The 27,932-nt window shown below is 45.1% G+C and overlaps 1 protein-coding gene across 1 annotated transcript in view; it reads right to left on the bottom strand.

The window, feature by feature from the left end:
• Positions 1–229: 229 nt before the first annotated feature.
• Positions 230–27,932, bottom strand: part of oca2 (oculocutaneous albinism II) — a 44,894-nt gene continuing 17,191 nt past the window's right edge. Inside the window, 11 exon segments of the mRNA XM_060067520.1 lie at positions 230–1,397; positions 10,522–10,615; positions 12,247–12,340; positions 13,832–13,936; positions 15,602–15,661; positions 16,621–16,748; positions 21,681–21,789; positions 22,954–23,011; positions 23,774–23,799; positions 23,801–23,857; positions 23,859–23,923. Coding sequence (XP_059923503.1) covers positions 1,310–1,397; positions 10,522–10,615; positions 12,247–12,340; positions 13,832–13,936; positions 15,602–15,661; positions 16,621–16,748; positions 21,681–21,789; positions 22,954–23,011; positions 23,774–23,799; positions 23,801–23,857; positions 23,859–23,923 — 884 coding nt within the window. The 3' untranslated portion in view covers positions 230–1,309.

The raw sequence follows: 27,932 nt of genomic DNA on the forward strand, positions 1-27,932 counted from the left end.
TGCAGGCAGATGAGTGGCGGGAACTCTAAGGGGACCAAATAGGTTTTATATTTCACATTATGGAAGATAATGACGTCAGCTGTTCTATCTATTAGGTCTAAACAGTGGAACTTTATGAGCCATCCATGTGTTTGACCTTAATAATAATGCATTTCCAGTTAAATTGCATCGTATTGCATTTACCTATTTACACATAGACATAAATGGTGAAAAAACACAAACAAACTAATTAAGGAAGATCCATGAGAAGCCAACATGTTGACATCTTTATTTTCGATCAGTATCAAAGTTACAAAGTTTGCAATGGTTGGAGATACTATACAGTTAGATGGGCAGCGTGAAGGGCCTCTCCTCAAAGTGCTAGAGAAACTCCTTTATACTGATGAAACGTGAAGTGATTTGATTCAAGGGATCCATTATAATTCCCCCACTACTGAGAACGTGTTAGCATCAATCTACATCACTAAACTAGGTTAATGCTCTAACGTTGGCACTTGAATTGTTTTAAAGTGTGCAGGATTATTCAGTTTAACAGGATACAGGGCGTTAATATTTGGCCATAGCTCATAAATCTTAATGAGACCATTGTCACTATAAAATCCCTTTTATTGGGTATTACAGTATACTTTCTGTACAAATAAGCACATGGTTATCTTTGGGGGCAGATCAAAGTCATACTGATGAAACGACCAGAGAAACACCATTTGCACTGTGAGGAATGTAGCCAATTGTATAATCTTTAAAGATATAAATTGTCTGTACACATGCCCATACGGGACATATAGCACCACACAGAACAAAATGTAGCCATTTAGCTTGACGCGTCAAACTCTTCCCTTGGCTTTAACATGAATACAGTTAAATTACATGTTTCATCTTAAGATTGACTATAGAAGGTTTAGTCGAGTTGAGACCATGAGTTACTTCTGTTGGTGGGATCATCAGGAGATGTTAATATTCTTCTTACATACTGTACATCTGTCAGTTGTCTAGTGAGCGCGTTAGAACCATGGTTGTAGGGCCTTCTAGAAGGTTCCATCGACATCATGGGCTAGCTTCATGTGTTCGCTCACTGTAGATCAGCCCTGGGTATCAAACCTTCTGGGTCCGGGGTTTAAACCTTCTACCAAAACCGGGACTGGTTAGACATCCAGCCAGCATCATGGGATGTTGAGGAAGGAATCACCTCCTCCCCCCCCCCCCCCCCCCCCACAAACACACACACACATCACTACACACACACAGACACACACACACACACACACACATTAATTTGCATCCACAGCGTCTCTGTGTATGTGCAGCCCGCTCACAGGTTCCAGCCCAGGCCGATGTGGGTAACAAGCAGGTAGCACATGCCGATCACACACGTCATGATCATCATGGGGAAGCCCAACCTGTAGTTCAGAGAATACACTGTTATAATACATGTTATCAGTTACATAACAGAACACACCTGTCATGATCAGTTCAGAGAATACAGGGTTATAATGCATGTTATCAATTACATAACAGAACACACCTGTCATGATCAGTTCAGAGAATACAGGGTTACAATGCCACTTACATATCACATGCATCTAACGTAAACACGTCACGGTCAGACGTGTTATCATACATGTTACATGTAACCAAACAAACATGTCATAAATGTCATGGGCAATCCCAACCTGTAGACCACAGGACAACACGTGTCATATATCACATGTGATCCATACACGTCGTGATCATCATGTTATATATCACATAACACACACAAATAACAGAACACACAGCATAATCCTACAAGCATTGAACAGCAGGCTGTTCTTAAGGAACATACTCAGTCCTTAGACAGCCTCATTCCTGCCTATTGTCACTCCATCAGCACTGTGTGTGTGTGTGTGTGTGTGTGGGGGGGGGGGGGGGGGGGGTGAGCATCTAGCAGCCTTAGATCAGAGCCAAGCCCCGCTCAATGCCTCAGAGTATTCTAAAGGCCTGCTCTGCTCGCTTTGTCTTCCCTGCTCACGCGGCCATCAGATGAGGTTAACCTTCTCAGAGGGGTGTCGGAGAGCTCACAGGTTTTATCTGCAGACTGCATATAGCACACAGGGTTTTGATTCTGTTCCGTGGAGAAGAGTAACAGAGGCTACCGGTTACACTGTGCCGTTGATGCATGTTAACGTATCTCCAAGTGTGAATCCTAGAGGATAGTGATACACGAGAAAGCATCTCCTATCTAATTCTATCTCTACAGATCCAGACAGTGGTTCTGTTATGAAAGACAGTTAATAAATAACTTAATTTCTCTGTTTGTCTTTCTCCCCCCCACGCTATAAAATGAAGCAGCTATTTTTTCCAGAATTGTTGAAAGTGAGCTTAGACAATTAGGACAATTCAAATAATAATTTAATCACACACTACTTAAACGGCCATTTGATCCACGGTATTCTACCCTGGCTAATTCAATCAGAATACATTTACTCAAATCAAACAGTTTAAAGACCAGTGTGTGGGGAAATGTAAATGTTATAGGACAATCTGTAATGACCTAATCAACTCCAATCTGCAGAACATTCACTCGCATTCTAACCAAGACGCCAGGGAATGGAACGGCAATCGAAGGACGCCAGGGAATGGAACGGCAATCGAAGGTCTGAGTGAGACTGGGAGCACACAGAGTTTTTCTTTGGGTCTTAGCCTCCGTCTGCAGATCAGTGTCGGTGTCAGTGGTGGCTCCAGATGGTGGGTGGGTTTGGATGAGGACCATGTCCTATATGACCACATGGCTCTAGTCTCGAGCCATGGATCTGTTGGGTGCTACTCGCTGCCTGGCCCACATAAGCTGGGCTTTTGGGGGTTTGTGCTAGAGAGAGAGAAGTAGGGAACAGAGGAGATGGATTGACAGGTGAAAGTCTCTCTCTGTCGCAGCGTCGAACATCGCGAGTATACAACTCTGGTTGTGAAAGGCGTGTTGCGAGTTGTTCATGTATGCAAGGGGTTTTGTCATTTTTTGTGTGTTTGTGCTGTTCGGTTGTCCAACACAATAGAGAATGGTAGACCGTGTGAGTCAAGAGTTTTTGAGAGGTGTTCGTTCCTGATGAGTTTGGTCCCACAACGACAACACTCACTCGCCACCTCTTAATGTCAAATCACGCTTGATTCAAGCTTGAAGCTAGAAAATAAGAGGAGGCGGTTATGCATTTTATTTGTCTTATTGTTGAACGCATGAAATATGCTAAATGGTGCTTCAGCTAATGAAACAAATGCAATGAGTGATGTTGAAAGACACTGGCTTATTTCCACTTAAACTCCAGTGCTTGACAGTGGGAAAGGTAGTCTAATGGTTAGGGTGTTTGACTCCAAGTGGAAAGTTATGGAATCTGACCCCTAATATCCCCTAGATAACAAATAAGAGCCCTTCTGTTTGATCTACGTTTGACCTACGTGAAGTCCTCACTCCGTTCAAAAGTCACCTTAAAGAATAACTTTTGACAGAGGGTCTGTGTCTACTGGAGCTTTCCTTGCATTTATTCCAGATGTTAACAGTATTAGTCTGCTCCGTCTGCTCCAATACTCCCCATAGAAATACCTCCTGGCACTGTTAAGCAAACACAGCCACAATACCGTAATCTTGCCTGTGGCTGCGTGGGGAAATGTCACATTGGGCTACACGAGTACTTAGGGTAAATTAATAAATACCAATTGGGATAATGGGCAACAAAGCATTTAGGTGGTGATAAAGTACAATCTCTTCCGTTACCTATTGTGTCTCTCCCACACAAAAGGTCAATGTGGTTAGGGCACAGCAGAAGGCACCACATAGTAAGCCACGAAGCAGATGTGTCCACAGTCCTCAGATGAAGGATGGCGAGCTGGGGTTTCCTTTCCTAACATATCAGCTCCCTCGGAGCAGAACAAGGCACTGACCTTTCCTTGGCCGTTCTGCTCCCCATTTCAACGTCTGACAGAGTCATCCATTCGCAACACTTCATGGCGTGATGAATGGAAAACATTTTTCTGTCTGTTTGCATTATTATAGCTCCTCTGCTGCAACATACTCTTGTTAAATCGACGTCAAAAGTTCCTTCTCTAGTTTGTAAATAGTCTAGTAATGCTACAATCCCACAGAAAACAAGAAAAGAGCACGGTTGGCTTTCTTACCCCCAAGAAAAACACAAGTTAGCTTTTTAAATTGAATCTAGAGGGGGTCATTTGAATGTTCAACAAAATCCTAAACTTCCCCGATACGATCTTATTAGCAGCGTTCATGCGTAACGCTTTAAATCCTGCACGGCCCAGAATCTCTCCATCTGTTGTACTGTAGCCGTGGTTAGGCTTCTGGGGATATCTTGAAAACTCTTTGGGCTGGCTACCATACTGTGAAAGAGAGACTTAATTAGCTTCCAAAGCCTATTAAACCCAATTATCAGCAGGGAGATGACTCCGGATCACAACCAACACTCTCATTACCAGCGCTTGATGAGCAGAACAATAGTTTATCTTTCCTTGTGTTCCGACAATAGCCCAGACCAGCTGATTTTTCCCACAGATCCTAATGATGGGGTGCGAGTAATGACAACGTCGGAAGACCCATGTGATCCTATATTGTTAACAGCTGTTGGTGAACGGACGAATGGTTCACATGCAGCTGACCAAGGTTGTGTGTTGTACATCAGGCTGTTACTCGAACGCCATCTATGGATGCGCAGATTTGGTCATCATACGGACAAACTGACTCAACTATTCCAAGCTAGGCCACTCATGGTCCAGTTTGATCGGATACTGTTGGTTGTATCAGGCGCTTTCATTGTGGGACAAGGACCTATTAAGGTTTCCACTGCTACATGTTGACATTCACCTTCACCTTCACCTATCCCATAACCCCGGAGGGTCGTTGGGGCACCACAGACGCTCTGTTGACCAGCTCTCTCCATCCCTCTCTGTCCTCGGCAGCTCTCATTGCCTCACTGATTTTCAAGTGAGTCCATTCTCTGATGTTATCTTCCCATCTCATCTTTTGTCTCCCTCGTCTCCTTCCACCTTGTACGGTTCCTTGCAAGATGGTCTTTGCAAGGCCTGAGGATCTGGTGATGTGTCCGTACCACCTCAGTTTCCGTTTTTTAACAGTGGTAAGCAGGTCATCATGTGAGCCGATGGCTTGGTTGATCTTTTGCCGAACTTCCTCGTTTGTGACATGTTGGGTGTATGAGATCCTCATGAGTCTCCTGTAGCATCTCATCTCCATGCTCTGTATTCTCTTCTGTAGCTCAGCTGTAAGGGTCCAAGTTTCGCAAACATATAGGAAGATTGAGTTGACAAGTGATCGCAGTAGTCTCACCTTTGATGCCAGAGTGATGTTTTTGTCTTTCCATATGGGCTGGAGTTTTGCCAGCGCAGCAGTTGTTTGGGCAATTCTGGCAAGGACTTCCTGCTTGGATCCTTCATCGGACACGATTGCTCCCAGATATTTGAATCTGGACACCGTGTCCAGTGCCTGTCCGCTGACTTTGATCTCTGAGAGGATGCCCCTGTTGTTGTTGGTCATCATTTTGGTTTTCTGAGCATGGATTTCCATTCCATAGGCTTGGGAAGTAGTGTCAAGCCTTTCAACAAGGCTGGCAAGTTCTTTTTCTTCTCCAGCTAGCCCATCAATGTCATCTGCAAAACGGAGGTTGGTAATCGGTCTGCCTCCTATGCTGACCGTTCCTTCATGATCTGCCAGGGCGTCCGTCATGATACGCTCCAGAAAAAGATTAAAGAGAATAGGGGAGAGAGGGCATCCTTGGCGCACTCCAGTTGTTGTCCTGAACCAGTCTCCGATAGCTCCATTGTAGAGAACTGCGCTGGTAGCTTTGTTGTACAGGTGTTGTATGACTCTGACAAGGTTAGGGCCGATGTTATATTTCCTCATGGTTGCCCACAGTGCCGCATGCCATACCCGGTCGAAGGCTTTCTTGAAGTCTACAAACACGTGGTAAAGGTGTTGTTGATGCTGCAGATATCTCTCACAGATCATTCTGAGGTTGGATATCTGTTCTGTGGTGCTCCGCCCAGCCTGTTCTTCAGCTATGATCAGTTCTGCTTGAGGTTTTAACCTATTCAGTATTATTTTCAGCAGGACTTTGCTGGGAGGGCTAATGAGACTGATGGTGCGGTGGTTTTGGCACAGTTGGAGATTGCCTTTCTTCGGAAGTGTGAGGATGAGTGACTGGGTCCATGATGTAGGCCACATGTTAATACAGCTGTTGTATCCGGGAAAACATGGATCCTTTAGTGGCTAAGGGGTTCAACTCCCAGACCAAAGGTTCTAGGATCAATCCAAAAAATCGGCAGCCTAGCTGCAAGGGTTAGGCGCAAAAGTGCCCTGACCCTTTTATTAATAATATATATCTGAATTCACTTAAGGCACTTTGGATAAAAGCTAAATTACTGAAAAGTTGATATATACGTTTTCTCAGACATTAATTTCTGCATTTTTATGCAGAGATGAGAGAGAGAATGGGTGAGAGAGATAGGAAGAGAGAGAGAGAGAGAGAGAGAGAGAGAGAGAGAGAGAGAGAGAGAGAGAGAGAGAGAGAGAGAGAGAGAGAGAGAGAGAGAGAGAGAGAGAGAGAGAGAGAGAGAGAGAGAAGGGATGGAGATAGAGAAGGTACCCAGAGAGAGAGGGGGAGAAGGGATGGAGAGAAAGTAAGAGAATACTGGAGAGAGACAGGGATAGACAGGCATGAAGAAAGCAGTACACAGCAGCACACAGAATCCTGGGGAGCTGGTTCAGCTCAGCGTTAAAAACACTGCTCATGGGGCCGGTGGCTCACCGGGTAGGGCGCATACCATTAAGGCTCAGTCCTGATTGCAGCGACCCGGGTTCGATTCCTGCCCGTGGTCCTTTGCTGCAGGTCCATCACTCTATCCCCCATACCTTCCTGTCTATCTCACTCTATAATAGAGCATAAAAATGCAAAATTAGCCATGAAGGCAGCTCTGATGTGTTGTAAGACAGCTCTCTTGAAATCACCTCTCTGAGACTCTCCTCAAACTTAACAGGTTCCACACTGGGGGGGAATCAGGACACTGTAAAATAAGATTTAGACACACACACATCCAATTGTTGTTGTGCAGGTGCTGAAATAGTAAGGTATACTGCTCCCAGGGTGTTTAATTGAGAAATATATATCTAAAACAAGAACAAGATGTTCCCGTCGAAGCTCCAATGTGATCGAAATGTGATATTATCTCTACCATGGCCCAGTGCTTTCTGCTGTGCAGCTGACCTGAGTTTACTAAGTGCTACTACAGTCCCTGCCTTGGGTCCTGTGGGCAAGGCTTCCGGCGTGTCCAGGACTGTGTGTCTCTGCTGGGTGACACCTCAGGAAGTTCCCTGCCAGCTGCCCAGAGCGGTTTCCCTGTGCCAGAGGGTAAAAGGGATCCCCCTTGTATTTCCACACAGCCATCCCATAATAACCAGATATTACCGTCCCCTGTGGTTCCTTCCCTGCTGTAAGCCCCGGCCCGTCTACCTGAGATGGAGCACGAGAGCGGAGTGCATTTTATAAATGACACCCTGAACGTAATCTCGCAGTGCATTAACCACAATACGCCAATATAACTCTAATGGGATTTTAAACCAAATGGATGTAATTGCTACAATTTTACAGTCTGTAAAATTGTGCTGTATTATGATGTACCATTGGGAAGTGTGGAAAAGCTAATTGCAAATGATCAATTATGGCACGCATTCCCCGACACACACACACACACGTGCACGCAGTGAAAACTGTGTGCGTGCGTGCGTGCGTGCGTGCGTGCGTGTGTGTGGGTGTGTGTGTGAATGTCGAGATGGGTAGATGAGTTGTGTGAGCATTATCTTGTATATCTACTGCCCCCTTTTTTTAATGATAGTTAAAATATCTATATACGACAGGCCCATGTGAGAAACAATTCTGATTCTGTTTTAAAACATGCTCTATAAATAATTTGGATATAATTTGAAATAATTTTAATGATTATTGTTATAATTGTGATTATTACTACGACAGTGGATATTATCCCACAAATCAGGTTGAGAATCACTAGTATCGTTTAAATGAACCCGGAGCAGGATGAATTAACATTGGCTTCACTTTTCAGGACACAACCCATATGAACCAAGTGAGGGCCATAGAAACGCTACTGTAGATGTGTGAACAACACAGCTCTAGATTAACATTGTGAGGACCAAGTTGGCGTCGTTGGCAATGTTTACAGTTGTTTTCTCACCAAGGATGTTGAGGCTGTAATCACGAAACTGTAGATGAATCAATGAAGTAGACTAGAGTCTGGTGCTGAATCGTCCCTGAAGGATGACGCTGAATGGTCCCTGACCGATGACAATGCCCATCTGAAGGAACTACTGCCCCACTTGGCGGCAGGTCGGGCTAACTTTGGCCCGACCTCAGAGATGGTACATGATAGGTGTTTGAAAGACAGCTCAGAGGTCTGACTCTTGAGGACTAAGAGGAACTGGATGAAGTGGGCTCTCGTTGAAATGAGCAGTGAATCAAACTGCATGCACCCATACTCTCCACAAGTGTGACAGACACAAACTGAGCGGTGAGAGTGGGGGAGGATGGGTCACCACATGATGAGATGGGTTACCCATCTGGACTGGAATCTCTTGTGCTTTCACACCCTTGTGCTCCTTTAAACTAGCCCTGGGAGCCAGACGAATCTTGCAAGCTCATGTTTTATTTGCTTCCACACAAAAGGATTTCTGCCCGATACGAGATAGACCAACCAATCGCAACCGTTTATCTTATACGAGAGGGGATGAATACGATGACAATCATTCAACGACACCGAAGACGGCTGCCGCTTATCTGTAGAAAGGTCTGTTGATTCCGCCATTGAGAACTGGACGGTATATTTTCGCTAAAAGAAGAACAAACGACTTCACTTTAAGCTTTTGTTGGGAAGAAAGATATATGTTTTTCTTTGCTCAGTGCTGGGTCACCCGTTTCGTAGCTATGATTGGTTGGAGGCCTATTTGAGTCCAGAGGCATTTTGGTCTGTGCCCATGGTGACACCCCTTGAAAATCGAAAAAGAGAGGAGAAGATCCAGACTAATGGCATGTGCAATTTGTCTGGCGATGCCAGCCTACCTTTACACAGAAAGTTAAGGGTTTCCAAGGTAAAGGACAGAAGAAACATCAATTAGTCGTCACATGTTCAGTGTATGTAATGGCGGCGAGATGGAAAAAGGTTATAAATGCTTCTCCTTGCTTAGAAGAAACAGCCAGAAAATGTTGATAGAAATCGGTATGAAACCCCTCTAAAAGAGGAGGCACTTACTTTAATAATAATCACATGGAGAATGTTCTGGTACTGTAATCACGCCGCAATCAACTGATTGCATTCAAGTTAACTCTTCCTCGTAGTCAAGGTTCCACTGTAAAATAATGACCGTTAGGAATTCTGGGAAAATAAAAGAAGAGACGGCGAGTGAGGGAGGGGGCAACGTCTGAGAGACGCTGAATGAAAGGGAGAGGATCACACGAGCCTTCAGTGACGTGGTCTTCTTATCAGGCACGTGGAAAACACACTCCTCTCTTCTGAGCCCAGCATGCATACACTGTGGCAGAGTTTTTATTCCTGGGATTTGATTTACTCGTTATGACTAATGATGCTTCAGAGCTTCAGTCATCTGCGCTCGTCAGGTGAAATTTCATATGTCAAGCAGAGGCTGAATTTCCCATGATGCCTCTCTGCTGGTGGTTTGCTCGTAGGGACCAAACTAAGAGGATACTAAATGACCAAATCCGAGCAGGTAGACAGGGATAGAAAGGGGACGCCAACTTTCTCTCCATGGTAAGATGCGGCGATTGCATGTCATAGACTTCCTTCTATATCAGCCGGCCAAAATGGTTAGACCTTAGTCACATCACAGAGGGGTACGGTCAGAGCAACAGCAGCGGCGGTCCTAAACACGTCTTGCTGTATACGACATATTCGGGGCATAACATGTAAACTAATTCCCAAGCCCTTATCATGTCAGGTCAACTAGTCTGGCACAGCAAGGAATACCGTAGTCGAAGTACTGCCTGTTCCAAATTGCTTTTTGTCCGTGTTGAGAGTGCAACCTTGAATCTCTTCAGAAACTGCATGCCATTTAATGAGCTCATGCTTTTTTGAACAGATCTTAAAAATAAAAGGTTTTTTTTCTGAGCGAGCGAGAAGGAAGCTTCTTGGTAACTTGAGTTGAGCGACTCCATACTATTGTCAGGCCAAGAAATTTGATCACAAATAAGATTGATAAGATGTGTCACACTTTGCTATTTTCTAATAAAAGGAAGGATTCTTCATCAGTTTCCTTGGAAAAAAAAGTATTCTCAACTGACGTAATTGCTGGGAGAACGCAAATCCCGGACGGATGTGGTCAGTGGTCCAACTTTTCCCCAAAAAGTTTTTGTGGAAACCGAGTCGATGTTGAGGATGTTGTTAACCAAGCCTGATGGGCCCACTTTGAGTTAGAGAACAAAGTGCTGTGATGACAGTACGACTGACCTGAAGAACTCCATGAAGGAGAACCCGTAGCCGTGCTGCTCTGCGATGCCAGCACACACCACGTTCGCCGAGGCACCGATCAGCGTTCCGTTTCCTACAAAACACGACAAAACAGTCAATGTTAAAATAAGTCTTTGTTCTGCTTGATTGACAGGAAAAATCTCAACTTTATTTTCTTCTCTCTCGAAACATTGTAATGGGGATGCAGTGAGTGAAATGAAAGAACGAAAGCATGTACTGGTGGGTGCCTCAACCCCATTGGCTCCCAGCACTAAATGCCAACCAATCATAGAACTGGATCACCGCGCCACAACCCCTCTGGAAGGCCCGGGCTTAAGGACACATATTCATCAAGAATTTGCACCAGATTATGTCGCCTGAATTCTGGCGGTTTTTTTGTTGGTCTGTCAACAGCAATATGTCAAAAATAATGGAATGAGTAATGGAGGGGAAGTTTATCAAGACACAGGGAATAAAATGATTAACTTTGTTTATCAGAGTCCTTGAGAAAAGTGACAGCCGATCAGGCCGCTGATACAATGCATCATGCGTATGTGATTATTCCATCAGTCTGTCAGATACAGACTGGTCTACAGATTTATCTATCATCTGGTTATCACAGGCCCATCCTTCCCCTTTCAGCTACCATTAGCTTGATTGAGGAGTAATATTTAAAAAACATGAAATATCCACTGTACTGTTGGTTGAATCATGTTTTTCTAGCAGAGCTCTTATTCTACTAACATATGCATTACTATCGGTCTATATATATATTTTGAAGTTATACATTCATTTACTTTGGGACAATAAAGTCTTACGCCTGGTATTAAGTATCACTGGTGTTATTTATCGCTATTGGTATTTCTTTCACTAAGTCACTATTTTCAGTTTGTATGTTTGCTACAGCGTGTCTCAATTGGTTTCCGGGGCCTTGGCGGGTCGCCCTCCCTGTGACTGACGGGGGTCCGTCACAGTGGAGTTGATTAAACCCAAACTACGGCGACAACTCTTTCACCCATCTGCCCGTCCGTGCGCGGCCCTGCTGTGTTGCACACGCTAAAAGGCCAGCGTGTCAGCGGCTTCGGGGGCTGCGTTTACAGATTCACAGGGGGGTGGGGTGGGCTCAGCTGCGACAAGCGCGAGCCCCAACAATCCCCTGCGGCACAAACATGTCGCCCCCCCTGACAGGGCTCATCTATAAAAAAGAGTCAAAGTCCTCAAAGTGCTGTGAGAATGTATCAAGAGCATCCGGAGGCCAGTGGCCAGGCGACTTTAGAGGAGGAGTGGAGAGACTATGGAGGACGATGCATGCCTGTTGGGATGCACACAGGGGAATGGGTTAGATTGATTTAAGACCAAAGCTGGAAGGTGAGGGGGAAGATGTTTGAGCCATCCAGGTTATGCACGGAGAGGATTCTCTGGTTGATTTCATGGTGTGTAGAGGAAGATGGAAGTTAGTGATCTGAGGGTACTGAAGATGTTTTTTTTTGTGATCTCACGGGGGTTATGGGAACTGGAAGCTAAAGCTTGGGTGATTTCAGGAAGTTGAGGGAGAAAATGATAAAGTTTGGGTGATTTCAGAGTTTGAGGAAGAAGAGGATGAAGTTTGGGAGATCTCAGGAAGTTGAGGAAGAAGAGGAGGAAGTTGAGAAATGTCAGGGTGTTTGGGGAAGAGGAGGATGAAGTTTGGGTGATTATGGGTGTGTGGTGAAGGAGTCAGCTCACCTCCCAGACAGGCCCCCATGGCAAGTGCGAAGATGAGAGGTTTGACGGGGAGGTTGACATCCTCGTCCTGACTCAGGTTGATGAGAACTGGAATCTGAGGACAGACGAGGACTGGGATCAGGAAGACAAACCCCGCTGGTAACTAAACTTAGTACCTAGTCTGTCATTTTAAACAGTAACAACAAGTTTTTTGGAGCTACTCCAAGTTTGATTGTATTTTTTCATTGTTCTCAGCGTCACTTGTCAGAAGCTTTAGATAAAGTTGACAGCTGAAGTGACGAATAACAGAGACAAATTATGCAAGTTATGGCAAGGATACTTCTTGCAGTAGTATAGCGTTTATGCTTTCTAAAAATGTACAGTATTGATGTAGATTATGCAAAGTGAACACAAGCCAGGTTGTGATTTGTTGGTTGGATGATAAAGAGAGATGCTGTGTTTTGGCTGTTTATCCACAGCTAGTAGTACATGTAAGTAATTAGGCACACGTAACGACCTACACAATACATACACAAATACACACACACACACACACGCACCTCTGATGATTATCTTAAAATGAAAGCATTTAACCTCTTTAAAAACAATCAAAAACCGGTTTAACAGTGCGGAAAATGGGCTAGCCAGGCCACAATATTACTGTTCAGTCTATTTACCGACAGTACTGTATTATAAAACGTTTTATAGATGGTATTCAAAGAGATCGATGGAGCAGTCGTTATAGTTAGCTGCTTATCACTTATCACGTTCTACCATTCAGCCCAAATAAAGCAGGACAAAGCAGACAGTATTTTTGTCAATTTGGGGATACAAATGCAGTTTGGTAGTTTGGTGTCTGTGTTTGACCCTGAAGTCAATCTGTCTATCTGTCAACCACAATTAATCAACAGTTAGTAAAGAAGTAAACATTGCGTTCCATGATGGAACATTAACAGCCTATTGGCTAGCCGATCTAACTCTCTCTGGTATAGATAGACACAAACCATTTTCTGGTCATTTTCTCTTGTATTTATATTTGTATTAAACAGTACTAATTGTGGTCTTTGTAACCCCCAGCACACCCTGTTCCAAAGCTTTAATTGCAGAGAACTGGAGCGGAATTGAATGTAATGATCGCTGGCTAAACGAAAGCCCTGTTTTCAATTTGGAGCGACTATCATTTTCCAAGAACTAGATCTGAACTTGCATAAGGAATATTGATTTAAAGAAACAGTTTCTGAAATAATTGAATCTCTTTGTCCAGCTCCGACCCTCTCTAAATGACTTGCGGTCACCGTCCATCAATGTCAGCTTCCAAATGAAATATCACAGAGCTGGATACATGGTCTGTCTGGAAGACGTCTAAATAAAGATATGTATTTTAGTTTACATGCACTTTTTGTTCTCTGATCGTGTTATGAGAATGGGATTAAGTTATGAACCTCAAACACTAAACATGCTCACATTAGGCTATGAGATTTTAGTAGACCTAGGTCTTAGTGAATCTTCTAGCAACTGTTTTAGGCTGTATTATTCCTTTAAGAATCCTGTTATATACAGATCCCTTTACAAGATAATATTCTCACAACTCTCATGTTCCTCCTACCATGGTGGCGGTGAAGGGGATGTTGTCTATGAGCGAGGAGGCCAGGGCAGAGATCCACATCACCAGGATGATGGCTATGGCCAAACGCTGGTCTTCTGGCACGGCCTGAGACACGCACACAAACACAGAAGGACGGATGGTGAAAGGCTGCCCTCTCTGCCAAACTGCTCAACCCCAGCAGATGAGCAAACACAGCAGAACCCCATGGCCAAGTCACAGGCCGGAGACTAGAGGGCCCCTCTATTCAGACAGAGAGAGACATGGAGAAGGGAGAGAGAGATCGACGAGGGAGAGATAGAGATGGAGGCAGGAGAGTTAGAGATGGAAAAGGAAAGTGAGACGGAGGGAGAGAGATGGAAGAGGGAGATTGCAGAAGAGAGAGAGATGGAGGAGGAAGAGAGAGAGAGGAGATGAAGATGTTGTTGGCCAAGAGTTTCGGCCAACCCCCAAATCGCTGCGGACCAAACCCTGGAGCACGTCCGGAGCGTTACGTGTGAAACACAACATTGTGCAAGAGCGTGCACGTGTGAAACACAACATTGTGCGGGAGCGTGCACCTGTGAAACACAACATTGTGCAGGAGCGTGCACGTGTGAAACACAACATTGTGCAGGAGCGTGCACGTGTGAAACACAACATTGTGCAGGAGCGTGCACGTGTGAAACACAAGTCACGCGGGAGCGTGCACGTGGGAAACATAAGGTCTTGCGCTGGCGTTGCGCCCTGCGTGGCAGCAGATGGACAGCTATCGCCTCACTCAGACAGACATCTTCCTCCCTGTCTCTGTCACAGACACAGACTTTATAGTGTGTCGAGAGTGTGTGTGTGTGTGGTTGCGTTCGTGCGTATGCGTGTGTGTGTGTGTGTGTGTGTGTGTGTGTGTGTGTGTGTGTGTATAGTGTATAGTTGTGTTTAGGTGTGTGTGCTGTATCAGTGTGTTGTATCAGATTAAGAATGTTTATGTTGTGTAATGTGTGTTTACGTGTGTGTGTGTATCAGAGCAGGTGTGTGTGTGTGTGTGTGTGTGTGTGTGTGTGTGTGTGTGTGTGTGTGTGTGTGTGTGTGTGTGTGTGTGTGTGTGTGTGTGTGTGTGTGTGTGTGTGTGTGTGTGTGTGTGTGTGAGCGTGTGGGTGTATCAGGTTAAGAATGTATGAGTATGCTCTGTGTGTATCAGAGCTGGTATATGTGGAACTCAGAGTTGGCCTGTCAGGTGGGATTATTGCCAGCCAGGCGGTGGCTCCCCAAATGAAGGCTGACACAACCCTGCTGCAGGAAACACTCCTGCATGCTGCCCGCCAGACCACTCGACCACGGCTAACACTGGGGCTGAGATCGCCCTCACGCTGCACCTCAGTGCAGTCATTCGTACACATCATTCTAATACTATAGCAGCCACTGCTAACTAGCTATCTACTTGGACTGTATCCAACTCTTGGTATAACATCTAGAGTAGCTTACTATATATACCTAGAACCCGAATGACTAATGCCAACTTAACACTTAATAACTTCATCATAGATAATCAACATCCCACCTGGTATTAAAATAAGGGCCCTTTACGACATTGCATTAGATTAGTCTAGGCCTGCATGTCCCGATAGTATATAATGTCATTTAGTGACTCATAATAAGCCTCAATGCAATGCTGTTACTTTGTTAAGTTATCAATAACTAATCATTCTAAGTGGTCTCGCGGGAGGAGTCAGCGAAAAATAGAAGAAAAGAAGGAGGAAGAGAAGAAAAACATGAAACGTGATGAAGATGACTCACCTTGATCAGAAGAGCTGTCTGCACTCCTATGTAGTCGATGAGCTGCAGCTGAGCCAAGGCCTGCAGAGACACGAGGAGGTGAGGAGGAGGAGGGGAGCACAGGATCCAGCATGGGGACGAGAGGAGGTGAGGAGGGGGAGGAGGAGGAGGAGGAGGAGGAAAAGGAGGAGGAGGAGGAGGAGGAGGGGAACACAGGATCCAACATGGAGACCAGAGGAGGAGAGTGAGGAGAACATAAGATCCATCATGGAGACATGAGGAGGAGGGGCATGAGGAGAACACTGGGTCCAACATGGAGGACAGACACAGCTAATCTTCTGAAATGGGGGCTACAGTTGATTCAATCGGAAAGTGTAAACTTTACTGAATAAAGACTTTGAGAAGAAACTTAACGCGACACAAAAGCAGTACGGCAGTCGCTAAGGAGGTAGAGCGGGTTTAATTGTAACCAGAAGGTCGCTAGTTCGATCCCTTGCTGAGTGTTCCAGGTCCCCTTGAGCTATATCGATCCCCGGCTGAGCGTTCGAGGTCTCTAGTTCGATCCCCGGCGAAGTCTCCCTGAGCATGACACCTACTGTAACGCTAACTGCTCACGAACCAGCTGGCTGTCGCCTTGCATGGTTGACACTGCTGTCGGTGTGTTAATGTGTATATTAATGGTTGCAAGTCGCTGGACAAATGCGTCTGCAAAATGCCTTAATTGTAAATTAAAGCACTTTTTTCAATCCTGCTGAGGCGGCTTCTTCCTCCACTTCCTCTTTCTGGAGGCGTCCCCATGTTTATATTTTAAATCATAATGAGGGGATTATAAGAAGAAAAAGAATCATGGAACAACCTTGTTGGAAAAAAATCGACTCTAATCTACTGAATATGCTTATTTTATCATTTAATTTAGAAATCCTTTTTGTAGCGATTGTACTTGACTGGAATTATTGAATTGATTATAATTATTTAGTGATTCTCATCACATCTAATATGAGTCTGTGTATCTGTTCGGGACAGGTCTGTGTGTTCCATACCTCCATCAAAACGAAGAGACCGGCGAAGAAGAGCAGCGTGGCCCACTCGACGCGATGCAGGATGATCTCAAAGTCCTGGATGTCTGCCAGGACCAGCAGCCACAGCGCGCCCAGGATGGCGATCCAGCCTGAACAATTGTCAATAAGCACGTTGATCACCAATAAACAATATCACCAGTCAAATTGATAATCATTCAACGTCATTCCCGTTCAATCTTACGCCTAAATTCATATCCACAATCAATAAGAAATACCATTAAAATGTCTGTTCATGTATGAACAGCTTAGGACCCCTGAGGATCCCTAGCTCACAGACTCTGTCTGATCAGCAGTAAAAGGTAAACAAAGTTCACTATTCTGCTAACTCTAATTAGTACATTACTAGAAACCTTGTTTTTTGCAGAGTAATGTTGGACGACATCAAGCTAAATTAAGCTGGCTGTGGAATAGCTTAAATAATATATTTGGAACCTACTTGAGTAATAGCCCCCGGAACTCGCAGAGAACGCAGAAGTATAAACATTTCACCAGAAGAGAAGAGAATGAGAGCTCTGTGCAGTTGAACGGGCGGTGGTGTTGGTGTGCAATGATGTGGAGAAGATGTCATTAAACAGGTAAGCTTTGCTAATGTCTTGGCAAAGGGCCATCTAGGAAGACATTTTACACGTGACGGGAATAATTAGAAGGAAAGGACGGGATGAAGGTGGAGAACAACAAAGAGGAGGACAATAATGTCCATTTTTTAGGACAGACTGAAGTCCATGTTTTTAGTCTGTACTTATACTGTGTTTGATAAAGTGTACAGTTTTAGTAGGGTATTTGTGCTGAAAAATGGGTTTGTCCCTCTCAAACATACGAAAGAAGAAAAGGTTATTGATTCTACTATCAACCCTTCTCAAATTAATCAGCCAATATGCCGGCCAAGCCCTTTGAGACTGTCAAGGATAGAGTGCACAATTATCCATGACGCCAACCAACGTTAACAGATGAAGAATTAAATAATTTAAAATAATATTTTAACTTCACATTAAGGACATGAAATAAAAAGGAACATTGACCAGAGGTTTGTACAATAGTTAATGGTTTCTCTATCGAGAATGGTGTCTCTGTAGTGAATGGTTTCTCTACAGTGAATGGTTTCTCTACAGTGAATGGTTTCTCGATAGTGAATGTTTTTTCAGATAGTGAATGGTACAAATGCAAGATAGTTTTCAGAAGTCGTTTTTACACTGCCAAATATATCCGTCTCATACCGGCATGGTCCGTGCATTTACACTGACAGAGGTTATTTACTGGCTTGATTTCACACCCCAATTTACCCTCTCGAACCCTACACATATTGGGGGGTTCATTTTTACAATTAGGGCATTGAGCAGATACTTATATCCAAAGCAACTTACATCAGACATCGACACACTGACGGCAGAGTCAACCATGCAAGGCCAGCTCGTCTGGAGCAGTTATGGTTGCTGGGGATCGAACTAGCAACCTTTTGGTTAGAAGACAAGGGCTCTACCTCCTGAGCTAAGCTGACCCCATTTTCATGTAAATGCGTTTAGATTTCATCACAGAACCAGGGGCAGAACCTGGATAGAGTTGTTGATGACGCAGCGACATCAACATGAGTAATTCTAATTGAAGAGACTGCGAAATCCGCAAGCTGCTGACCATCATTGGAGAGAAGAAGATGCAGTCGCATTTAACGAAGACGTTGAAAGATGGTGCGGTCTACGAGAAAGTAGCAGGGTAACATTCCGTACGAGGCTTTTGTCGGGATATAACAAGTGTTCAGCAAACTCAAGAATATGTTGGCGTTTTTGCACTTTTAAATAGTTAATCGCGTTTGTAGCCTACACTCAGATGTAGCATACTCATTCTTGCATGCGAGTGGCTTGAAAAAAAAACATTCAGAGGTATTCAAATTATTCTAAAGAGGTCTTCTCTCCGTGCGTAGCCCCGCCTACTCCAATGAACCAAGAAAGCCGGCTCCGTGACGAAGGCGGAATATACCCCCTCGGTTTTACACAGGCAAGACAGCGAAACTGAAGTATGTTTTCCAGAGTGTGTAAAAGCAGAATCCCCAGCAGGGCCACCGGCGGTTCGCATGGATATTAAATGGACTTTAAACGCAAAACCAATCAGGCCGCATGAGTGGGTCATGTGGTCAAATGAGCTTTCGTATCCAGCATTGCTTGCATTACCCGGTAATCGTATCTGTGGTCAGGGAGGCGAGGATCCTTTCCCGGCTGAAAACATTAGGGTTGAATGATGGATTTGATAGAAACAAATCATTCCTATGTAATGTAGAATGAAACCCCCAGCGAGTGTTGCCCTTATTACCGCTATTCGTTATCACGGCAAGTGGATTACAAGACATACAGCCCCCCTGCTACCAGCCGGCCTCCTCTGTCGTCCATCTAGAGTCCCGCCCCAAATGTAATCAGGCTTGGCTTCCCACAGGTCCTTCGTTTAAAAGAAGGACACTTGTTGTCCGTCATTTAACACAACACTACTTGTCAATGCAGATTAATGGCGACACAACGGACACCAACGCAACAAAGCCGAATGGCATCAACTTAGATTTAAATAGGTCGGAAGAAAGGGGAGAAAGAAGCTCCCTAGGTTTGGCTGTCCAGTGAGGAGCAGACAGCCTACTAGCGCTCCAATTACGAGGAGGCTGAGGCCATGGTGACAGCTCATTCATCATACACAACACAACACTGTTTTTCCGAATATCTTTGGCGAGCCGCCTCTGATTGCAATTCGTCAGCACCAAGTGGCGGAAGACACTGCCAAGGCTAAAAGATATTGAATGGTTCAGCCAAAAACATTGCCGTATACATCTTCTAAGATTAAAGAAGGGTTAAGTGATTCAGAACCACCAGGGGGCAGAAAGTATGACTGTAAACCTATAAAATGAGTGCTTTGCTCGGACACCAAAATGATCTTGATTTCACAATGGTTGTTCTTTGAAGACGGCCATGCTTTGAATTCAGTTAAATTCTAACATACAGGCCTTATATAGAATTAGTAAGACACATTTTGACCAGGCTCAGATCTGTGCCTGGTCTCTTATTGCTGGAGGATGATTACGTGATGGCATATTGCCACAACAACTTTTTTTGGTCAAAAGGTGAAGGGTTACGAAAACGAATTGTACAAAAATGAAGGGTTACGCAATATCTTAATCATGTTAACCAGGTGACTCAGAGGGGAAGGCAAACATGTTGCCTGGTTCCAAGGGCTCTACCGTCTGGGACAGACATAGTTGTGCTATTGTAGGGATTTTGCATAATTGTGTGCAAAAACATGTACGTGGATCATTAAAAATCAAGTCCATAATAGAGCTAAACTAAACCAAATGAACGTGTAATGGCGTCTCATTTCCTTAAAGTGCTGTTGTGGCCAGTTATCAGGGCTGATTGTTCCCTGCTTTCTGAGTACATTAATAATAAGCTCTGTTTGAATAGAGATCTCTCTCTCTCTCTCTCTCTCTCTCTCTCTCTCTCTCTCTCTCTCTCTCTCTCTCTCTCTCTCTCTCTCTCTCTCTCTCTCTCTCTCTCTCTCTCTCTCTCTCTCTCTCTCTCTCTCGTATGTGTATATGTATGTGTGTGTGGTGTGTGTGGGGGGGGGGGGGGCGGCAGATTGTGTTATTAACACGTCTGCTTTCTGAGCTTCAGCAGAGAGCATTTGGTTAACTTCAGTGTTAATTGTGCTTACAGGCTAGATCCACACAGCAGAAAAGCAGCTGTCGACAGACACAATGAAAATGAAGCCCAAGATGGAAAAGTCCCAAGGAAGAGATAAAATCCTTATCTTTGTATCCAAGATAAGGGATATACTGGTTTAAGAAGCCGACAACAGAAAACGGGCAGGATAGTATACGTGTGGCTAGGGTGTTTGACTCCCAGCCAAAAAAGCACTTGGTTAGATCCCCAATGTCCACCACCAACCTGTAAGCGTCTTAGAGTAAGATGACCCCTAACCGCTACCTGCTTTTTAATTGCATGTATGTGAATTAACTGTTCGGTGCTTTGGAGCATCTGCTAAAATAATTGATTCTGATTCTAATTATAAAATGGTGAATAACAAATAGGATAACACTGTTCTTAAGCACCTGGTACACTGAGAGAGTATATTTTACATCTTTTTGGCTCTTACATCCTAATTGTTTCTATATCTAAAGCGAACAGAACCACAGCTTTTAGGTTATCTGTAATGTATCTCCGGTCGTAATGAAACACATTTCATGGAGGAGGATAAAGAGGAGGAGGAAACGACAAAATGTTGGTACGATAACGTGGGCAATGGGCTTCTATTCACCGTAGAAAAATATAAACCTTTAAAGGCACCCAGTGCAACTTTATGTAAACATTCAATGAAAAATAAACATTCAATTTCTAGTCTTTTTTACACGTAGTAAGTTTCAATAACTCCATACCATTACATATCGACATTCAAGGAGCCAAGATGAGACGTCGTTGTGTGGTGAGAACTGATAGAAAATCGATGACAACAACAATCACCGGTGGGGAGAAGCCATTTTTCCATTGACTGGAAGCCTGCTTTATTTATTGTAGGTTACAAAAAATAAAGAAAATGGCTGCATTGTTGTTGTTATCGATTTTGCATCAGTTCTCACCACACAACGACGTCTCATCTTTGCTGCTTGAATGTCGGTATGTAATGGTATGGAGTTATTGAAACTTACTACGTGTAAAAAAGACTAGAAATTGAATGTTTATTTTTAAGCCTCGAAAGTTGCACTGGGTGCCTTTAAGATGTAAGATAACTGGATCACTATTACCGCCTCAGGACAGTATATGGTATACTGGACACAGTATACCAGGTATTTATGAACAATATTGTAGTAATAAGACACTGAGCTGGTGGCTTACAGCACCTCGGAGTTGACGACAAACAAAGTCTACTAGACTTGATGTTTTCAGAAATCATTTCAGAAACAATAGTTACACCCGAGTTGGAAGACGTTATTGGGGGGACGGGGACGGACGGGGGTGAGGGTGGGGTGGGGTGGGTGATGGGGGGGCTGGGTTCACCGAGGTCCAGGTGGATGCTGGGAACGAAGGAGTTGAGGAAGAACATGAAGATGACCACTGCGAGGACGGAGACGCACTTGACCAGCAGAACCGTGTCGGTTATCCTGTGCTGTGGGGGGCAGAGAGAGAGAGAGGGGGGGGGGGGGGGGGGGGGGGGGGGTGTGATTGGGGTTGCTGTTGCGGTCTTCATTAAGTTCATGTGTTATAGGGCTCATACATGGATACACAATGACCCCCTCCACTTTGTGTCGGTAGTAATGTTTTTTTAAATCATTGTTTAGTAATTGATCATGAAATGATTGTCTGATTGATTGATGAAATTAGGTCGTTTAGGAGTGAAATTGTTGTGTTGAAAACTAGAACTACCACCGTGTTTGTGAATAATGACAGGATAGGGAAGGGCGATAGTCGAGTGAAGAGAGACAGGAGAGTGAAGAGAGACAGGAGAGTGAAGAGAGACAGGAGAGTGAAGAGAGACAGGAGAGTAAAGAGAGACAGGAGAGTGAAGAGAGACAGGAGAGTGAGAGAGACAGGAGAGTGAAGAGAGACAGGAGAGTGGAAGAGAGACAGGAGAGTGAAGAGAGACAGGAGAGTAAAGAGAGACAGGAGAGTGAAGAGAGACAGGAGAGTGAAGAGAGACAGGAGAGTGAAGAGAGTGTCGAGGGGAGAGAGACAGGAGAGAAAAGAGACAGTCTAGGGAAGAGTGACAGAAGAGTAAAGAGAGACAGAAGAGTGAAGAGAGAGCCGAGGAAGAGAGACAGAAGTGAAAAGAGACAGTCGAAGGAAGAGAGACAGGGAGTGAACAAAGACAGGATAATAAAGAGAGAGAGTCAAGGGAAGAGAGACAGTCGAGGGAAGGAAGACAGTCGAGGGGAAGAGAGACAGCCAAGTGAAGAGAGACCGGAGAGTGCAGAGACACAGTCCAAGGAAGAAACAGGAGAGTGAAGAGAGACAGTGTGGGGAAGAGAGACAGGATAGTGAATAGAGACGAGTGAGTGAAGAGAGACAGGAAAGTGAACAAATACAGGATAGTAAAGAGTGACAGTCTGGGGAAGAGAGACAGGAGATTGAAGAGAGACAGGAGAGTGAAGAGGGACATGAAAAGGAGGGTGAAGAGACAGGCAGGAAGTGGGTTGAAATAGAGAGAGGGAATGAGAGGTAGCATAGTGACGGCGGTTCGGAACAGAAACCTTTTGCTCCCCTTGGAGTGTTCCTTTGTGGTTAGCACCATAGCACACCTCCTCTCACTCAGTTTACATGTTGTTATTTGTACCTTTTTCTGAAGCTCCTTAATGTTCTGCTCCCAGTTCTTATCCTCCTGGGATATTTCTCTGCAAACGGAATAAAGAGTTTGGTAAATGTTTAATACATTGTAATTAAAAAATTGTCATTAACTAAATGACATTAATAACTACATACGTTTCGGCATGCAGCATATTTCCTATGTCACCATATTAATTATGTTAAATATATTCTGATATAGGTCAGGCATTGCAACACAAAGTAGTATATAAATATAAACTACAATACTTCTACTTTGTGATTACCGAATTACTTCTCTTGAATCAATTCAGTACACCTAATTACTTTAGAGGTGTCTCTTTAAATGTAAGATGCTTAACAATTCGATTTTAGTTAATATCAATGGCTTAAGGTATTATTGTTGCTATATGCTGTTAAATGTTTCAAACCTTTAAATTATAAATAAACCCCAAAATCTCATTTTTATTTCAGTTGAAAGCTGTTCCTTCTGGGACTTAAAAAGTGTCTTTCTTTGTTTTTTTATTTCGTCAAAAGGAAGACATTCTCTGTAAACTACAAGAGGTCTGCAATTTCCGGCTCAAAACACACTTCCAGAGTGGTCGTTTTTCGACTGGCCACGCACCCAGCCCGAGTGGGTAACACGTGCACTCTCACAATTTCCTCTCACAATGTGTGCTTTGCCTCAGATCGCGTTGTCCGAACCTCCGGCTCCCAACGGGGGGTGGGTGTTCCATACCTTCCTCACCCAAGGAACATGTCACTCAACACCAGCGTCTCTGTGAGTAGCCGTAGTGACGGTCTATTGAATACCAGTTGTCTGGTGTCTCTACCTCTGGAAGGTCTTCATCATGTTACGGCAGCGCGCTCTCCAGGTTCAGGACCTTCTGCATCAGGAGACACTTGATGGCCGTCTCGCTCGCGGCTTGCGGGGTTGATCCGCTGGGCCGTCTGCCGCCACACCAGGATCTCATGCTTCAGCTCTGCATGAACACAACACACACACACACAATCATTAAGACATGGACGCACGCACACACACACACACACACCAGCAGACGCACACCGACGGTGGCGGTGGTGGTGGTGATGGTGTTGGTGGTGTTGTTGGTGTTGGTTAGTTACTGGTGATCTTGGTGGTAGTGACTGGTGGTGTAGGGGATGACGTGCTGGTGACGGTGGTGGTGGTGTTAGTGGTAGTTAGTTACTGGTGGTGGTGGTGGTGGTGGTGGTGGTGCGACGCGGGGGTGGTGAGGTGTGTTATGGGTAATGGCTGCGGGTCCCTGCACCAGCTGGGGGATATATTAGCGTGTTTGCACTCAATAAGCTCTAAGCCCTCCGCTGGGAAACTAATGGATGGAGGAGAAGGGGCTGCGGTGACCAGCTCTGGGCGGGAGCCCTCGCTACGCTCCGCCGGGAGGAGGTGCCAGCGGGGAACTCTTCCTGGATGACGGGTGTTGCTAGGTGACCCTAATAGCGGCTTAATTGGTGCAGGGGAAGAAAAACAAACAGTTCCTGATGCGCAATGGAGGGAAAGAAAATCGCTAATGGAGGAGAGCTACGATTAGGCTGAGCTCTGACCGCTGGGATGATCAGGAACGACCCAGAGGACACACGTCTCAGAGCTGACGCAGGACCATTATAGACCAGTAGGGTCAACTTCAAACCAGCAGGGACAGAATAAACGAGGAGAGACCGGCAGTAAAGTCCAGTAGAGAGACCACTGAGACCTCGGGATACCAACAGAGACAACAGAGACCAGTAGAGGCCAACGGAGACCAGTAGAGACCATAAGGGGCCAGTAAAGACCAACAGAAAACTGCCGCCACCAGTATGCCTTCCTTCTCTTCCTCACCCTCATTTCTAGGCCTGAGGAGGAGGATTCTAATGCTCTACCCCTGTGGGTGCTTCACTCTGTGGGATGGGTGTCGTAGAGATGCTTCTCGCCTTAAAGCGTCCATTAGAAACAACTCCATGTATTTCTACGTGATTCGTTTTCCCATTAAGGTTTATAACGCAGCAATCTTGCGTCCTGCACGAACCTGAGCTCCGACACCAGGAGATTAAAATGTTGAACGGCGTGCCGGACAGATGCATTATCGACAATAAACTGTGGCTCCCGGACATCTTGCCCAAGCAGGATTAACTAGGATGGTTATTATGGCTGTGGTTATTATTGTGGTTCCCTTCTGATAAGGCAGAGAGGAGACAGTAGCCCACGGCCATATATGTTAAACAGCACCGTGCATTTGCTGCTACATGGGGGCTATCTCCGTTTTCTAATTGAGACGTTTAGCCACCGTTGTCATCCAAAGCGACGTACGGGGAATGCTTCCAGACACATGGGCTGGCCTGGAGGCATCTTCCTCTGCGGGCAGACAGCGAGTGCTGGATTCAAACCCCGAACCCTTTCGGCTCGGAGTCAGACAGCTCTGACAACGGCTGCCTTGCCGTACTCCCTACTTGGCGACTAAACACATCTGACAATCGTTTACAAAATAGTAAGGAAACCCCCAAGTCCTTGAGCAAAGTGTGAACTGTACACCAACGCCAGCCTCCCTCTGCAAGCAACCGCAGTCCTCTCTTAACACAAAGGGCCCTATCTTGCATCCGGCGCAAGTGACTTAGTCACTGGCGCATGTGTCGTTGCTAGTTTACAACTGGCGCAGAGCGTTCTTTTCCCACCAGCGCCACTCGCCGGTAAATTAGGGATTGATCATGCGCCCCAAGGGGCGGTTCGGCGGAAGGAGGAGGCGTGTTCTGGCGCAAACGCTATTTTGCCGTTGCTGAATACCATTGCGCTACTGACATCGAAATACCTGGTTTAAAGTCAGTGGCGCGTTGTTCAGATGCTATTTTAAGGGCGGATGCATACATGCGCATGCGATGCATACGGATTGCTTGTGCACCTCGCGCATACACTTTGCTTCTCTCATCTACCTAGCCGCACATTCTTGGTAAATTATTTGGGAAATAACAGCTGATGCAGCGGTAATAAGTTGTACTTTTAAATCAATGCATCTGCAAACACCGTACAGCAAAAACATATTTTCTTGACACAGACATCGTGTAGGGCCTACATGCCCATAACTTTTAGGATTGATTAGTATTGATCGTGAAAAACATTGTTTTACCGCGAAGTGAGTGTTAAAAATAATGAATGAATGCGGGCGCGCGTGTGTGTGCTCTGTTTAAACACACGCAAACTAAACACGTAACGCATAATACAATCAATGGCAATGTCTATTACCGCGGGGACACATGCATATTAGGATAGCATACAATACTGATAAGAAACAATGTTTATAATGTATTGCGTATATCATTAAATAGAACCACAGTTACCGCATATCATATGTTATATCATATACGTTTTCTTTGGCGACATTTATTTGAAGACTCAGTATTCTGAAGTTGTGGAAGAAAACCCCTTATTCCATGTGTGAATTAGGCCATATTATTTGGCAATAAACTGAGCCATTTGCAGTTTGAAATTCATGTGCATCTGTCTCATCGGAGACTGCAGACGCGCTGTCAAAATATCAACTCGTCGATTCAAATGCGCTCATGGCTCTTAAAGGGGATGGGAGCTGGCACCTCATTGGTTTGTTGGACGCTACGCCCAAACCACACCTACGGGTAATTAGGCTGCTTCAGACCAACCCTTTTGACACTTGCGCCGCGACGCAAGTGTCATTTATCCGCCTGTAAAATAGCGATAGCGCCGTAGAACCGCCACCAAAGCTACTTGCGCTTTGCGCTTCCCACTTGCGTTTCAGACCGTTAAAATAGGGCCCAAAGAGTTGAGCGGACAGGCAGTTGGGGGAAGTTAGCTTTAGCACTTCACCTCGCGAGACCCCCCACGCGGAGTGCCACAAAACATAAGTGCCTGGCCGACCTTTGTGCAGGGAGTGATCCAACCAGACGCAGGGCGTGTTGATGCTTTTAGCGCCACATGCTTCTCCTCCATTGCACATCCAGCGCGACAATGCAACGTGGTCATAGTTAATCGCGCTTGTTTGTCTGTTTGGTATTTTATCACTGCAACTATCGAGATGGGTGGGAAGGGACATCTTGCTCAATGATGCTTACAGTTAGGCTGATAGGGGGGTGGAACTGATAGGGGGGAATGGACCCTTCTGGCTGGGAATCAAACACACTAACCATGACACGATCATGGTCCCCTAGGAGCACTGTTTCGATTTAGGACTACTACACACAAATGCAATTATGAGGGGCCAGGCTGAGTTGGTTTTGATTGGTGCATCGGTTAGCGTTTCATTAATCACTGGATCAGTCTGAAGAAGCTCTTTAGACGTCTGAGAGATGGAATGCGGCCGGTCTGGGGGATAGGTCCCAGACAGGGGACATCAGAGTAATAACACTATGACTCTGATCTCACAGTCATCTGATAACGGGGGGCCGTGTGTGCGTGTGTGTGTGTGTGTGTGTGTGGTGTGTGTGTGGTGTGTGTGTTGTGTGTGTGTGTGTGCGTGCGTGCGTGCGTGTGTGCGCACTCTAGATAACACAAACACACAAACATTGAACAATGCGTGCAAAAACGCACGCACTATGCACACCATTGTTTGCATAGTGCGTGCGTTTCTGCATGCGTGTGAACAGAATGTAGGAAAGTGCCTGTGTTAGCAGCCAGACGATGTGTGGGGGCTGAATTCTATGCTATTCTAATAAAGTATGTAATATTCCATACTATTCTATTCATCTTCTTATCAGAGAGCCATCTGCATGGGGAGAAGGTTAGCCGACACTGAAAGGCTTCTAATGAAGGGTAGAAGTTTCAAACAGAGCTGGTCTTAATGGCTCATTAATCACGACCACAATACATCTGCGTGGAGGCTGAGCTCGTCCAGTCCCTCTGTCAGTTCCGTTGTGTCCTTGAGACCTTGACAGCTAATCCCGTTCGGAGGTGCGTTCAGAGGCTGTCTAGGATACCGTGTACAGGGGTTCAGACGTACCAACGATCTCGCTGGA

The sequence above is a fragment of the Gadus macrocephalus genome, chromosome 12 (assembly GCF_031168955.1).
Source record: "Gadus macrocephalus chromosome 12, ASM3116895v1".
Taxonomy (NCBI): Eukaryota; Metazoa; Chordata; class Actinopteri; order Gadiformes; family Gadidae; genus Gadus; species Gadus macrocephalus.